Consider the following 13,668-nt stretch of genomic DNA (forward strand, 5'->3'; position numbering starts at 1 on the left):
TATTTCTCAAGATTTACGGAGAGTCAAATCCGATGAAACAAACAGAGTATTGCAAATTTATGTTCAACTATTTCTACAAATCTACTTTCGCCGTTGCCGTTGCCGTTGCCGTTGCCGGAGAAAGTGAAGCCTCCGATTAGAAATAAACGGCAAGACTCATAAAAGAGAGAGTTTAAGGAACTACATGTTCCTATTCCCATTCGGACAAGGATTTTCTTACATTTATAGGTTTCGGTACAGTTTATAGGCTTCTACTGGGCCTCGAACTTTCAGATAAAATAAGCCCATTGGGCCATTATCCCACATGAGTCAAGCATCTTCTTGCTTAGTGAATTTAATTTCTTTTAAATAATGGAAAATTTTATACAATGTAATCAATTACTCAAAGCTATAGCTGTTATTTATTGAGCAACTTTCACATATAGCAAATACAAAATTCATATTTGTATGCTATAGCAAAATATGCATAATTGCGCTCCATAGCAAACATAAATATGTATATTTCGCTATATATATACAAAAGAAAGCAGTTGTATAATCTGTTTTGGTATACATATACAAAAAAATCAATTGTATAAAGTGAGAGCGAGATCTGGGAGAGTGGCGAGCGAGATCTGGGAGAGGGGAGAGAGGGGAACGAAAATATATGTATATATACAATTTTCACGCATTTTATACATTTGCATTTTTGTATAAAGTGAGAGAGGCGAGTGAGAGAGCGAGATCTGGGAGAGGGGAGAGAGGGGAACAAAAATATATGTGTATATACAATTTTCTCTCCCTTTATACAAACACAAATGCATTTTATACAATTTGTGTTTTTTGTATAAAGTGAGAGAGGTGAGTGAGAGAGCGAGATCTGGGAGAGGGGAGAGAGGGGAACGAAAATATATGTATATATACAATTTTCTCTCGCTTTATACAAACACAAACACACTTTATACACTTGCGTTTGTATAAAAAATGAGAGAGGCGAGGGAGAGAACGAGAGTGGCGAGCGAGATTCACCAGGAGAGAGGTGAAATAGCAACAGTTTGCTATGAGGTACAATTAAATCAAACTATATTTATAACATTTAATTTGAATTAATAGTTTGCTATTATATACAATTTTCCCTTATTTATTCGAACCGTTTTTTAAAAAAAAACGCAGTTTTTGTTTCCAAATCTTGTAATAGAGTAGAAGAAGCAAAAACATATTTTGAGCCCATAAATTGTTTGTGTCCTTAAGGATTTATAACTCCTGTTGTTAAGGAATTGTGTTACTTTCTCTCAAAATAAAATGGAAGAATGTTTCTAGTGACAGTGTGAATTAGAAGACTTTGATAAGTAAAAATGGCAACGAAATCACACTGGACACTTACGCTTATATCTTTGAATGAAAGATACTTCTTCATTTTTCTAGTGAAAAACTGAGGTGAAGTCTTGAAATTTATGGTGACAAGATTGGATGCAGATATACTTGTTCGTTAAAGACAGAGTCTATTCAAGAATTTAGTTACCGTTTGAGAAACTTTTAAAAATCGTGAATTTTAAATTAAAATTTTGCGCGAAAAATAAATAATGAAAATAGTAAATTAATTAGGTCTAAAAAAATGTATGAGTAAATCTGAAGCCGAGTGACAACAACAACTTGAGAGAGACTCTTTTCTCAACTCTTTAAAAGCTTAGAAGAAATAATTCTAAATATAAACACAAAAGTTCTCTTTTCAAATTTCATTTGTCTATTTTATTTCACCATTTCTCATTTCTGCACAACATTTGACACTTTTCTAACAAGCTGAGGTCAATTTAGAATTTAATTTTATAAGTTCAATCTTAAATTTGTTTTAGTATAAATTCATTCTTTTTAAAAATTATAAATTCATATGTAGTACTTATAATAATTTTAATGTATAATTAATTACACATAAATATATACTTTGTATAATCCAGTAAATTTTTTGACTCCGGTACAACCCCACCTTCGACAATTATCATATGCTGCCAACTTCTATATCTAATCAAATTTCAAAAAAGATCTCAAAACTACTATTTCCCTCTGATATTTTGGCCAATGAACTGTTTACACCATCCCAAAAGAACCTTAAGAAAATGAAAGCAAAATGGTTCGGTCCATTTGCTCTTTAATTTTCTTTACTATGTGGTAGACAATATAATTAACATATCTCACTATACTCATAATCATGAGCCTCTCCGGGCTGGCATAAAGGTGGATTTAAAATTTTATAATATGAGTTCACTATTGAAAAAGGGAGAAAAAATTACTCTATGTTCATTAATACGAGTATTTTATTATTGATTGATATTTAGTTTTAAGGCAATTTTAGAAACAATTTGAGGAATAAACGGTTAATGTTGAGGATAAAATAGGAAAAAAATATATTTTTCTTTTGATACAATAAAAGTTTAGCATATTGGATAAATAAAAGTTAACGATTATATTAAGTGACAATTGATCCCTTTTCCTCTAGGTAAATAACTCCACATTCAACCAAGTATATTATTTAGCCTTTTCGAAGCATAAGTGTCAACAGATAATATTAGATCAATTCTAAAGAAACATATACATAAAATATCTAATTTAACAGAAAGATCATGAATTCACGTGTACCGCCCTTGAATTGAATTGGTGAGAGTTTTCATAAGGTGATTGTTCTTTACATGTAAACCCCCACATAAACAAATTACTCTCAACACATGACAAAAGAATTTACAAAGTAGAGAGACAAATTAAAACAAAACACCTCTTAATTTAAACTAAAGGTTTTTCTGTGCTATCTGATGAACTTACACTAAGATTAAACATGCAAGTCCCTTTAGATATTTGCTTCTCTTTTGATGAAACTAATGATGTTGTATTCCAATATTGTCCACTTTTGATCTCTTCTCCATATACCCAATTTTCCCCTTGTCTACTTTTACTCTCAATTCCACCATTCTCTGAGCAAGAAATTGTAACTTTTCTCCAATTGCACCAAATCCTCAGCATGATATAAAGCAGAACCATGCATATAACTGTTGCTGTTAACACAATAGCCACTGTTATCCCTACAACACTTGCTTTTGACAACTCCCATATTCTCTCATGTTCCTTTAATTCAGAACAAGATAGTAATGGTGGGCCACATAGGTTATGATTGTTTCCCATGAAAGAAGTTAGTGGGAATCCTGAAAATGTGGAAGGGATTTGGCCTTGAAGATGATTATATGAAAGATTGAGTCTATGTAAACTTGATAACCTTCCAAGTGATGGTGGGACTTTTCCTTGAAGTTGATTGAATGAAAGATTCAATCTTTCTAACTTTACAAGGTTTCCAAGTGATGAAGGGATTTCACCTGAAATGTGATTCTTGCTGAGGTCTAGTATTACTTGTAATTCGGATAAAGAACCAAGTTCGTAAGGGATTGAGCCTGTTAAGTTGTTTTCAGAGAGCCTTAGCTCATAGAGGTTTTGGCATTTTTGAAGAGTTGAAGGGATGGAACCAGAAAGATTGTTTCTTCGAAGATTCAAGACATTTAGACTGGTGAGATTGCCTAGTTCTGGTGGTATGGGGCCTGATAATCTGTTGTAACTGAGAGAAAGTTTGAGCAATTTTGGAGAGTTTCCAAGTTCTGTTGGAACTGTTCCAGTGAAGTTGTTGAACGAAAGATCGAGTTCACCAAGATCTTCTATGCTTCCTAACCATGTGGGAATTTCACCCGAGAATTGGTTAGAGCTAAGGAGAAAATGACCAAGGTTTTTAAGACCAGCAAGGGAAGGTGCTAGATTTCCGGTCAAATTGTTGAATGATAAATCAAGAAACCTGAGATCCTCAAGTTGTCCGAATTCAGAAGGGAGTTCTCCAGTGAAAAAATTATTAGCAAGGCGAAGACGGGTTAGATTTTTTGACAAAGCTAGCTCAGAGGGAATAGGACCAGAGAAACTGTTGTTTGTTAAGTCAAGAGCTGTCAGAGAATCTAAACCAGCTAAGGGGGAAATGTTTCCACTGAACTTATTGTGAGAAAAGTTAATTTTACTGAGATTTTTCAGAAGGGAAAGAGATTCAGGAAGTGGACCTTCAAGGGAATTGTTGTAAAGAGTAATCAGGTCCAACTCTGAGAGGAATCGAAAAGTTGGTGGCAATGATCCTGAAAGTTTGTTATCAGCCAAAGCCAGTTTTTGAAGCTTCCTGCAGTAGCCTAAGCTTGATGGAATCGGACCGGACAACTCATTCTGCCTTAGCTGAAGAATAACAAGATTCTTAAGCCTCCCAATGTTATCAGGAATAGATCCTGAAAGTTGGTTACCGAAGAAATCAACGCTTGTTAAGCTGGAGCAGTTTGTCAACTCTCTTGGAATACTTCCTGACAACTGGTTTTCATAGAGGTATAGTTCACGCAGCCTTTGAAGCTTTCCTATTTCAACTGGAATTCCACCAGAGAGCATGTTATGAAACAGGTACAAATCTTCCAAGTTAGTCAAGTTTCCTATTTCAGAGGGTATAGTTCCAGTAAAGCTGTTATTGTTGAGCAAGAGGTCTGTAAGACTTTCTAGCCTGTCGAGGCCTCGTGGCAGCATTCCTCCAAAGCTGTTACCGGAGAGATCCAGTTGTCGTATGGACGTGCAGTTCAGTAACTCCAAGGGGAAGTTCCCAGACAGCTTATTGTCAGCCAGAATGAGTAGGCTTAAGCTTGAATCACGGAGACAGAAATTACTCGGGATGCTTCCTGTTAAGAAGTTACCAGAGAGTGATAAAGTCTCAAGATTCTTCAGCTGAGTGTTGAGAAGCCTTATGGTTCCTGAAAGGTTGTTGTTTGATAAATCCAATGTTTCAACCAGAACCAACTTGTTAAGCTCAAAAGGAATTTCGCCTTCCAATTCATTGCCAAACAAGTTCAAGTACATCAAATTGGAAAGATGGCTCAGCTCAACAGGAATCAAACCAGAAAAACTGTTGTTTGCCAGGTTCAAGATTTTGAGTGATTCGAGCTGACCAATTGAAGCAGGAATCTTTCCATCAATCCTGTTGTTTGATGCTGCAAAATTTTGAAGATTTTTGCAGCCGCCAATTGCTTCTGGTATGGGGCCACTAAGACTGTTTTGCTGCAAGTCAAGATTTATCAGCTGCTTCAAATTACCAATCTCTTTTGGTATCTTTCCACTGAATTGACAATAAGCAACAGCCAACACTCTCAACTCAGAAAGTTTACCAATTTCTGGTATCACTTGTCCTGTCAGCATGTTGGCTCCAATTCTAAGAACTTGCAACTTCCTCAAACGACCGATATCCGAAGGAATCTCACCAGTGAGAAAATTAGAGAAAAGAAGCAATTCCTCCAAGTTATGCAGCTCTCCTAATGCAGGAGGGATTGTTCCATTAAGAAAATTATCCGAAAGATCAATCACTTGAAGAGAAGTGAGATGCGCGAATTCTTGAGATATTTGACCTTCTAGTCCTGAACTAGTAAGATTGAGCCTCACAATATGAGATTTATCATCTGAACATGCCACTCCATTCCAGGTACACATGTTAGTCCCTTCAGACCAGTTTTCAAGAACTCCATATGGATCAACAAGTTCTGACTTTATTCTCAAAAGCCGATACGAATCAGATGAACTATCTGCTGAAGAAACAGCAAGAACAACATCAACTGCTGTCAAGAAAAACAGCAGATAAGAAAAAAGAACACTTCCCATACTAATATTTGTGAATGGAACTTAAATTGACAAATGCATAATTTATGAAAGAAATTTGTGGGGCTGTTTTTACTTAAAATGGAAAACTATGAGTTGCATGAAGCTAATAAATTTGCTAAGAGAGATAGGAGAAAAGTTAACAGTGTCCTAAGTTGACAAGGCAAAATGGAATTTGGAGTTTAAATAGTTTGTTCTGCCTAATCATCTTTCCAATAAAGTTGATGACAATCAGCATGAAAAGTTTTCTGAGTTTAATAATAGTTTTTTAGTATTACCGTATGACTATTTCCACCACTAGAAAAAAAGGTTTTTCCCACCGCGAATCAGTGAAAAATTTGTGCTATAAAACATGATTTTCCCACTAAACCAGCTCATTGGAAAATGCATGGTGGAAAATAGATCATCATTGGAATAGTGAGAAGCTTCCTAATTTTTCCATATGAAACAATTATTATTTATTTCTTTTCACACCGATTCAATCAAAATATCTGTGGGAATAGCCGCTGAATATTTTTCAGTGGAAAAACAATGATTTTTTAGTAGTGTCCCTTCACTTTCCAAGTTCTAGGTAAATGCGTGATATTCTAACCTTATTTTATTTTTTTTACTTTTTGGTTTGAGGGCAGGGCAATCATAGAATTATGGAGCATGTGTTAGTAGCTTTAAAGATGATGAAATGTATGAAGATAAGATGTTGTGATGGCTATGTTGAAAAAATAGTTACACAAGAACAAAAAAGCTATGGGAAAGAGTCCCACTTGCTCCTGCAAAAACAATCAAGAAAAGTGGACCTTACTCTATTAAAAAAAAATGGACCTTTCCCTAGAGCTCTAACTCTAAATGGCCCCTCTTAAGTCAAGTTGATGAAATTTTTGAATCAGATATTCCTCCATTTAAAAAAAAATGACATCTTTTCTTTTTAGTCTGTTTAAAATAAAATGATCTTTTTCTTTTTTTTGGTAATACTTTAAGTTTCAGTTTTTCACGTGACATGTTTAAGACTACAAAATTAAATGACATTTTGATATATTTGACATAATTTTAATTTAGGACCACAAAATTGATAAATCTTCTTTATTTTCTTAAACTCCGTATCAAATCAAGATCATTTTTTTTTAAATGAAAGGAGTACATAGAAAGAATGTTATGAAAAATGAAAATCTTTTGGAATTTATTGCAAAAAGATCAGATCATGTTTGACTTTTTGAAGAGATGTGGTCATTTAAGCTTCACCCTTTTTGTCAACTTAATTGGTATAACTCCATTAAATAACTTGCAATACACCATCTAGCTTCTTGTTCTTTATCTCCTCTAATTTTGTTTGAAATTAAATATCTAGGCATAGTGACATGTTTACATAACAATAGTAAGTGTGTCCTACGTGTATTATGTCTATACTCAGGAACATTAATGTTGATGTCTCTACAATGATCTCGAAACGTTGAGAGCCTACCTCACACGAGATCAAGCCTAAGGTGAGTCCTTACTTACCTCTTATGAAATTGAATTCAATTTCACAACGCAATTCTAGTTAAAGAAATAAAAAGTATCATAACCGCGTGTTAAAGAAATAAAAAGTATCATAACCGCGTGATACTATAGTAGCTAGATAAAAACTTTCAAGTTGTTCTATTAAACTTGGGCCTATCAATTTTTCATAATTTGGTATAATTATGTGTCAACTTATGATTGGAAATTTGCATGAAACTATTCCCAACCCTTCAACCAAATCTCACCTAATACCACATTTAAAACAACTAGAAAACAGAAGAGCAGAGCAACCACATTTGAATTATCTCATAAGAGGGAGCAATTTAATTTTAATGCTTTAAAATTCAGAACTACCAAATGACCATGTGAACTATTTTTGGTTGTATTATGATCAAAGAATGTTAATATTTATTTTTTGTCCAATTAGGCCTATTATTAAGGGTTAAATTTGAAGAAAATATAAAAAATTTAGAGGATTATTCTTGACTAAGAAGACCACAAACATATGAAGACAAGTGATTAGTTAACTTTACACAGGGATATCTCGTTGACAATAACAATTAGCTTTGAGGTTTTTACTTACGTAGGGGCAGAGTCAGAAATTTTCAATTTTATGAATTTTGGATTTTAGAACATGACTTCAAAGACTAGATTCTAAAGTTCAACACAAATTTACTGTTTGAACAAAATTATTAAGTTCGATCGAACGTGTATCTGAGCTTCTAGCTCCGGCCCTAGCCAAAGATTGTCCTATCAAAACTAGTAAACAAAGCAAAATATTTTCTTTGCTGGATCATATTACCCAATTGTTTAATCACATATTTTCAAGAAAAGACACATTCATTATTACCCCAATTAATTGCATAATATTTGGTAATAGTGAGGTAGGGAAACATAGAAGTAGGGGTAAAAAATGAACCCAAATGTAGGTAATTCGTTCAACCCGCTCAAAATTTTAAGGGTTGGGCTCAAGATAATTTGAATTGGGTTCAATCTCAATCCATTCAAGCATAACCCATTTTAAGAGAATCCTCAATTAAGCCCAATTCAATCTCCAATTTCAACCCGTTTTAAAACTCTTTACTAAGATATGTTCCTATATTAAATGTATGAATTATTATCTATTTAACATCTTTTAGGATTTATCTATCCATTTGTTACTTTAAAAAGAAAAAAAAACCTTGAGCTGAAATTTGAATTGTGATTATAAAAGTTAAATATCACTATGTTAAAATTATTTAGATTAATCGGATCAAATTGGGCGGGTCAAGACCCAACCCGTCTTTTAGCCCATTTGAACCCAACCCATTTGAGCCCAAAGTAAACTTGGGCGGGTCAAGACCCATCCCGATTTCTATTTCAACCCATTTTAATATCTTCAATTTCAATCCAACCCGCTCATTTGACACCCCTACATATAAGGGAAAAATCTTTTGATAGGGATTGAAATCTTGTATTATATATATAAGCATAAATTAGAGTAGGGCAGAAAGAAGGAATTCATCTTTTAAAAGAATTGAATTTTTTTGTTTGTCTTTGCTTCTTTGGTATGTTGATGTATCTAATTAATTAATGTAAATATTCGTACTTAGTAAAAGTAAAAGCTCTTAAATTTTAGATAGTAAAAAATAGAATTAATGCTTTTAATCTTATACCTAAAGTTGGGAAAATTAATCCAATCCAAAATCCCTACCGTTACTTTTTTGGGAAGAAAGTTTGAAATATATCTGAACTTTGACCGAAATTGTTGTAACGATACCAAATTTTGAAAATGATGTTTTACCCCTTGCACTATTTAATAGTGTATTTTAAATGTATATATGTGCCCACGTGGACATCATAAATATTGCATAATTATAAATAGTAACGTGTCCACGTAGGCACATACATACCTTTAAAATACACTATTAAATAGTGCAGGGGGTAAAAGGTCCTCCATAAAATTTGGTATCGTAACAGCAATTTCGGCCAAAATTGAAGTATTTTTCAGACCCTTTTCCCTACTTTTTTACGAGCCGATAACCTTATGCTATCAAAGAAAAAGAAAAAAAAGGTATGCACATGATAGATAGTAGTGAAGCTGGGATTTTTTTTTTTAATTTATTGGCCTAGATCATAACCTTTTAAAAAATTTCGTATTGAGTTCTAGATAGATGATTTATGCACATCAAATAAAAAATTTTTAGCACAAAGTAACAAAGTTTGAATCAAGTTATTGAATTTGAAGCTAAAATAATGTCTCCGCCCTAAAATTGTAGAGATGATAAAATTTATCTATAGCCAATATTTACATATATAATAGTTTAGTGATAACAGTGTATATTAAAAGTATATATCATATATTTATTAGGTTGATGCAAATATCGAGAATTTTATCGCGTAAAGAGCAAGGTAAAAGATTATAAAAAATGGGAGTGATCCAACCACCTTTTGGACATTAGAGTATAATATGGTTTTAGTTACTTGTCTTTATTCAATTTGTGTATTTTTTGTGTAAGGTTCCACCTGAAGAGAAACAAATAGAATGAAGCCACACCAACTCTAGAATTAAGAATGAATGAAGGGATAATTGACATTGACTTATAAAGATTATGGTTCACAAATTAAAGGATATAAATCCAACAGAGAAGGTGCAATGCATTGATTAATTTAAAAGCAAGTAGTCACTACTCACTCTATTAGGGAGATAACAACAACCTAATTATTATTTTTTGTTCAAAATGGTAAGACTTTTTTTCATGATGGAGAAAGAAAATATTATTTGTGATTCATTGACATTGGAGGGAATATCTCATATATTATTACAAAGAAATCAATCCACTTCATGGAATTAGTAGATTTGAATTTGACTTATATATACTGATAATATAAAATAATATATAATACTCTCTCTATTTTAATTTGTGTGCTATGATTTGAATTTCGAAAGTCAAGTAATTTAATTTTGATCGTGAATTCGGATATGGAATCTTTAAGTTTTTGATATAAAATTTATATATCTGAAAGTTAAATAAAAAGTACTATAAATTATAATAATTGATAATTCAAGATGTTTTTAAAGATACATGAAAAAATTACAGTTATAGAAAAACTTGTTTAAATCTCAAATTTCGAAAAGTGTCATGTGTTCTAGCATGTAATCTATCTTAATTAGTGATTTTTTTTAATAAATGGTCACATGTAGTATTTTAAATGTTTTAATGGTTCGACATTTTAAATTTATTATCACAATAAAGAAATTGAACTCAATAAACTTCGAGCTTTTTATGTTGAATAAACTACACTAATGGAATTGCATATCAATTCGGCTAGTCAATGGGTAGAGCTAGGATCTGAAGTTTGTTAATTTTGAACACCTTTTAATTTTAAGTTCTTGAGTTCGATATTTTATATTTATTATCACGATATAGAAATTAGACTCAATAAATTTTGAGCTTTTTATGTTGAATAAAGTACATTAATGTAATTGCATATCAATTCGGCTAGTCAATATGTAGAGTTAGGATCGGAAGTTTGTTGGTTTTGGAAAACTTTTAATTTTAAGTTCTTCAGTAATAATTTGCATATATTGAATGTTTTATTTTTTGAAATAAATATAAAGTTTGAATCAAAATTGAAAGTTATTCAATTTGATCGATTTCGTAACCAAAACCCTGGCCCTGATCAACATCAGGTGTTGAATTTTAAGTACTAGCCTTCTCCTTAATCAAGAGTTGACTTTGATGTTGCAAAATAATTACTAGGTGGGACCGATAAAAGAAAGATACTGAAATAAGGGTACGATAGCAAAATAAATATATTAATTAATACTATTTTCTTAAGAGGCGTGTAAAAGGTTAACACCATAGATAATTTGAGACCATAGGGAAGTATTAGGTAATGTTTCACTATGCTAATTAGCTACCAATTTGGCCATTGCTAAGTTAGCTAAGTTGTATCTTAGTGCGTGGATTGAGCAAAAAACAGTCTCATGAGTTCCAAATTCTAACTTTCACTAAAAAATATTTTTGACATTATAAGTTGATTTTGGAATATGTACTAAACACTACGTGTAGCGTAACATACATTACAAAAAGGGAGTAGTGGAATAAGTGAGATTGATTCACCCTTAATCAGAAATCTTGAGTTCGAGTTTTGTGAATGAAAAAATCTCTTAAGAAGCGTTTTTCCCTTAAATTGCAAATTTAGATTCCGACCAGTAATTTATATAAAGTTACTTTTTAGTTCATTAATCATGATTGTCGTGAAGAAAAAATAGAACTAGAAGTTGACCAACTAGCATAGAAAGTACTTGGTACCGTCAAGAAAGAGAATTCAGCTGCCAACATTTCATCTGGAATATTAACAAAACAAAGTGTGCCACTTCAAGCCAAAATGCGGCTGCATAATACAGAAAAATAGGACAAAAGTGAAAGTTACAACACTTGACATTTTAGACATTATAAGTTGTCATGATAGAATTGATAATTTCATTCATGGTGGTGCTCAAAGCATGTCCAATTTTTGACCACATACAATGTTTCTCACAATGGCTTTCGTGTTTCATGTTACTTTTATATGACTCGAACAAACTCATTTAAGATTTTACCTATCTAGAAAGGATAAGAATATACACAAAAGACTCTATATTGACCCTTTTTTTCTCAAACATTATACATAAAACAATTGAGATTACAAGCAACATATTACACCTTCCTAAACAAGGTCGAACTTTTAATAGTACAAAACAATTAGCAGCTAGGACAACTCAGTAGTGTCAAGCATTCTGTCGTTGAGATCAAAAGTCATCACATTACACATACTGAACAAACCTACGCCAATTTGTATTCTATGATATTTCAACAATGTTGAGCAATTATGCTTAATTGATCACATGTTTTCAAATTCGAATTTTCACTACCTTGAGAATCTCCTTCGATATCAGTCACAAAGAAATCCAACCCACCATTGTAACTAGGGTTGCGTATCGATCGGTTCGGTTCGATTTTGAAGTTTATCGATTTGGCTTATTGGTTATCAGTTTGTAGAGATGCTAAACTGTTAAAGAACCGTTAAGATATTAGCTTATCGGTTATTGGTTTATCGATTTTGATCGTTATCGGTTTGGTTATCGATTTAACCGTTAAGATTTGACACACAAAAAAATAATATTGAAAATCACTTAGAAACAAATGTGACAAACCAAATAAATCATGCACATGAGTTCACAAGTTACATCTTACTCAAAAGCAAACACTTTTACATTGTAAAATAACCAAGTGTTTGAGATAACCAAAAATAAAAGTAGAAAACCAAACTCTAAGTCAAAGACTTTATGTACAAAATAGTATAAATATAACTATTTAATTTACTATTGGGTTATCGGTTAACCCGTTAAGAAAAAACCTCAAACCGTTAAGAACCAATAACCCGATAACAAAAAAAATCAAAACCGCTAAACCAATAACCCAATACTGATAAACCAATAACTTTTTTTCAATTCGGATTATTGATTTCGGTTCGATTTTGAACAACCCATTGTAACACAAATCCAGGTAAGTAATTTCAGAGCCACTAAAAATCCCTAGAANTCGGGTTATCAGTTAACCCGTTAAGAAAAAACCTCAAACCGTTAAGAACCAATAACCCGATAACCAAAAAAATCAAAATCGCTAAACCAATAACCCAATACTGATAAACCAATAACTTTTTTTCAATTCGGATTATCGATTTCGATTCGATTTTGAACTGCCAATTGTAACACAAATCCAGGTAAGTAATTTCAGAGCCACTAAAAATCCCTAGAAGGGTCATTCATACAGACTTCACCAAAAAATCAGCCCAAACATCCAAAAAGTAAGTAAAATCCCCAGTAACTCATGATAGTTGTGTCATGAAAAGGAAGAGAGGAATGAATATGATCATCGACAACAAGAGTTTACAATATTCTTACTATAATGAATCCCCAGAAGACATAGAATAATTTGATATTGGGGCTAGCTAATAGTTTCATACCACTATGGGTGTGTTTGGTATGAAGGAAAACATTTTCCGGAAAATGTTTTCCAATTTTCTCATGTTTGGTTGGGTTAAATGTTTTGGAAAATGTTTTCCAAATCAACTCATTTTCCTCAAATTTAAGGAAAATGACTTCCCTTCAAAACTTAAGAAAAACATTTTCCAAACTTCTCTTCCAACTTCAAATTACAATTACTTTTTGTTGAAAAAATCAATTTATTTTGTCCTTATCGTCAAACCAGCCCCCCCAACCCAGCCCCCTCCCCAAAAAATAATAATTTTAAAGGTTGTTTTTATATTCAATTTTTTTACCCCACCTTCACTCCTACCCCCACCTCCTCCCAAAAAAATATTAAAAAATGTTTTTAAAAGATATTTCTAATTTCAATTTTTTATTTTTTTACACCCCCACTACCCTCGCCCCCCCCATCTGCCCCCCTATCAGCCCCCAACCCCCTTCAAAAAATAATAATTTAAGTTTGTTTTTAAAAAATATTTTCA

General features: G+C 32.5%; 1 protein-coding gene across 1 annotated transcript; it reads right to left on the reverse strand.

The window, feature by feature from the left end:
* Positions 1-2,623: 2,623 nt before the first annotated feature.
* On the reverse strand, positions 2,624-5,809 carry LOC125860862 (LRR receptor-like serine/threonine-protein kinase GSO1). Its single transcript, XM_049540895.1, has one exon. The coding sequence runs from the start codon at positions 5,677-5,679 to the stop codon at positions 2,755-2,757; it is 2,925 nt and encodes a 974-aa protein (XP_049396852.1). The 5' UTR covers positions 5,680-5,809; the 3' UTR covers positions 2,624-2,754.
* Positions 5,810-13,668: the final 7,859 nt, after the last annotated feature.

This window comes from Solanum stenotomum, chromosome 3, assembly GCF_019186545.1.
Source record: "Solanum stenotomum isolate F172 chromosome 3, ASM1918654v1, whole genome shotgun sequence".
NCBI classification, from domain to species: Eukaryota; Viridiplantae; Streptophyta; class Magnoliopsida; order Solanales; family Solanaceae; genus Solanum; species Solanum stenotomum.

Excerpts from the sequence above, each read along its gene's own strand:
- LOC125860862 (XM_049540895.1), bottom strand. The coding sequence starts at position 5,679 with ATGGGAAGTGTTCTTTTTTCTTATCTGCTGTTTTTCTTGACAGCAGTT.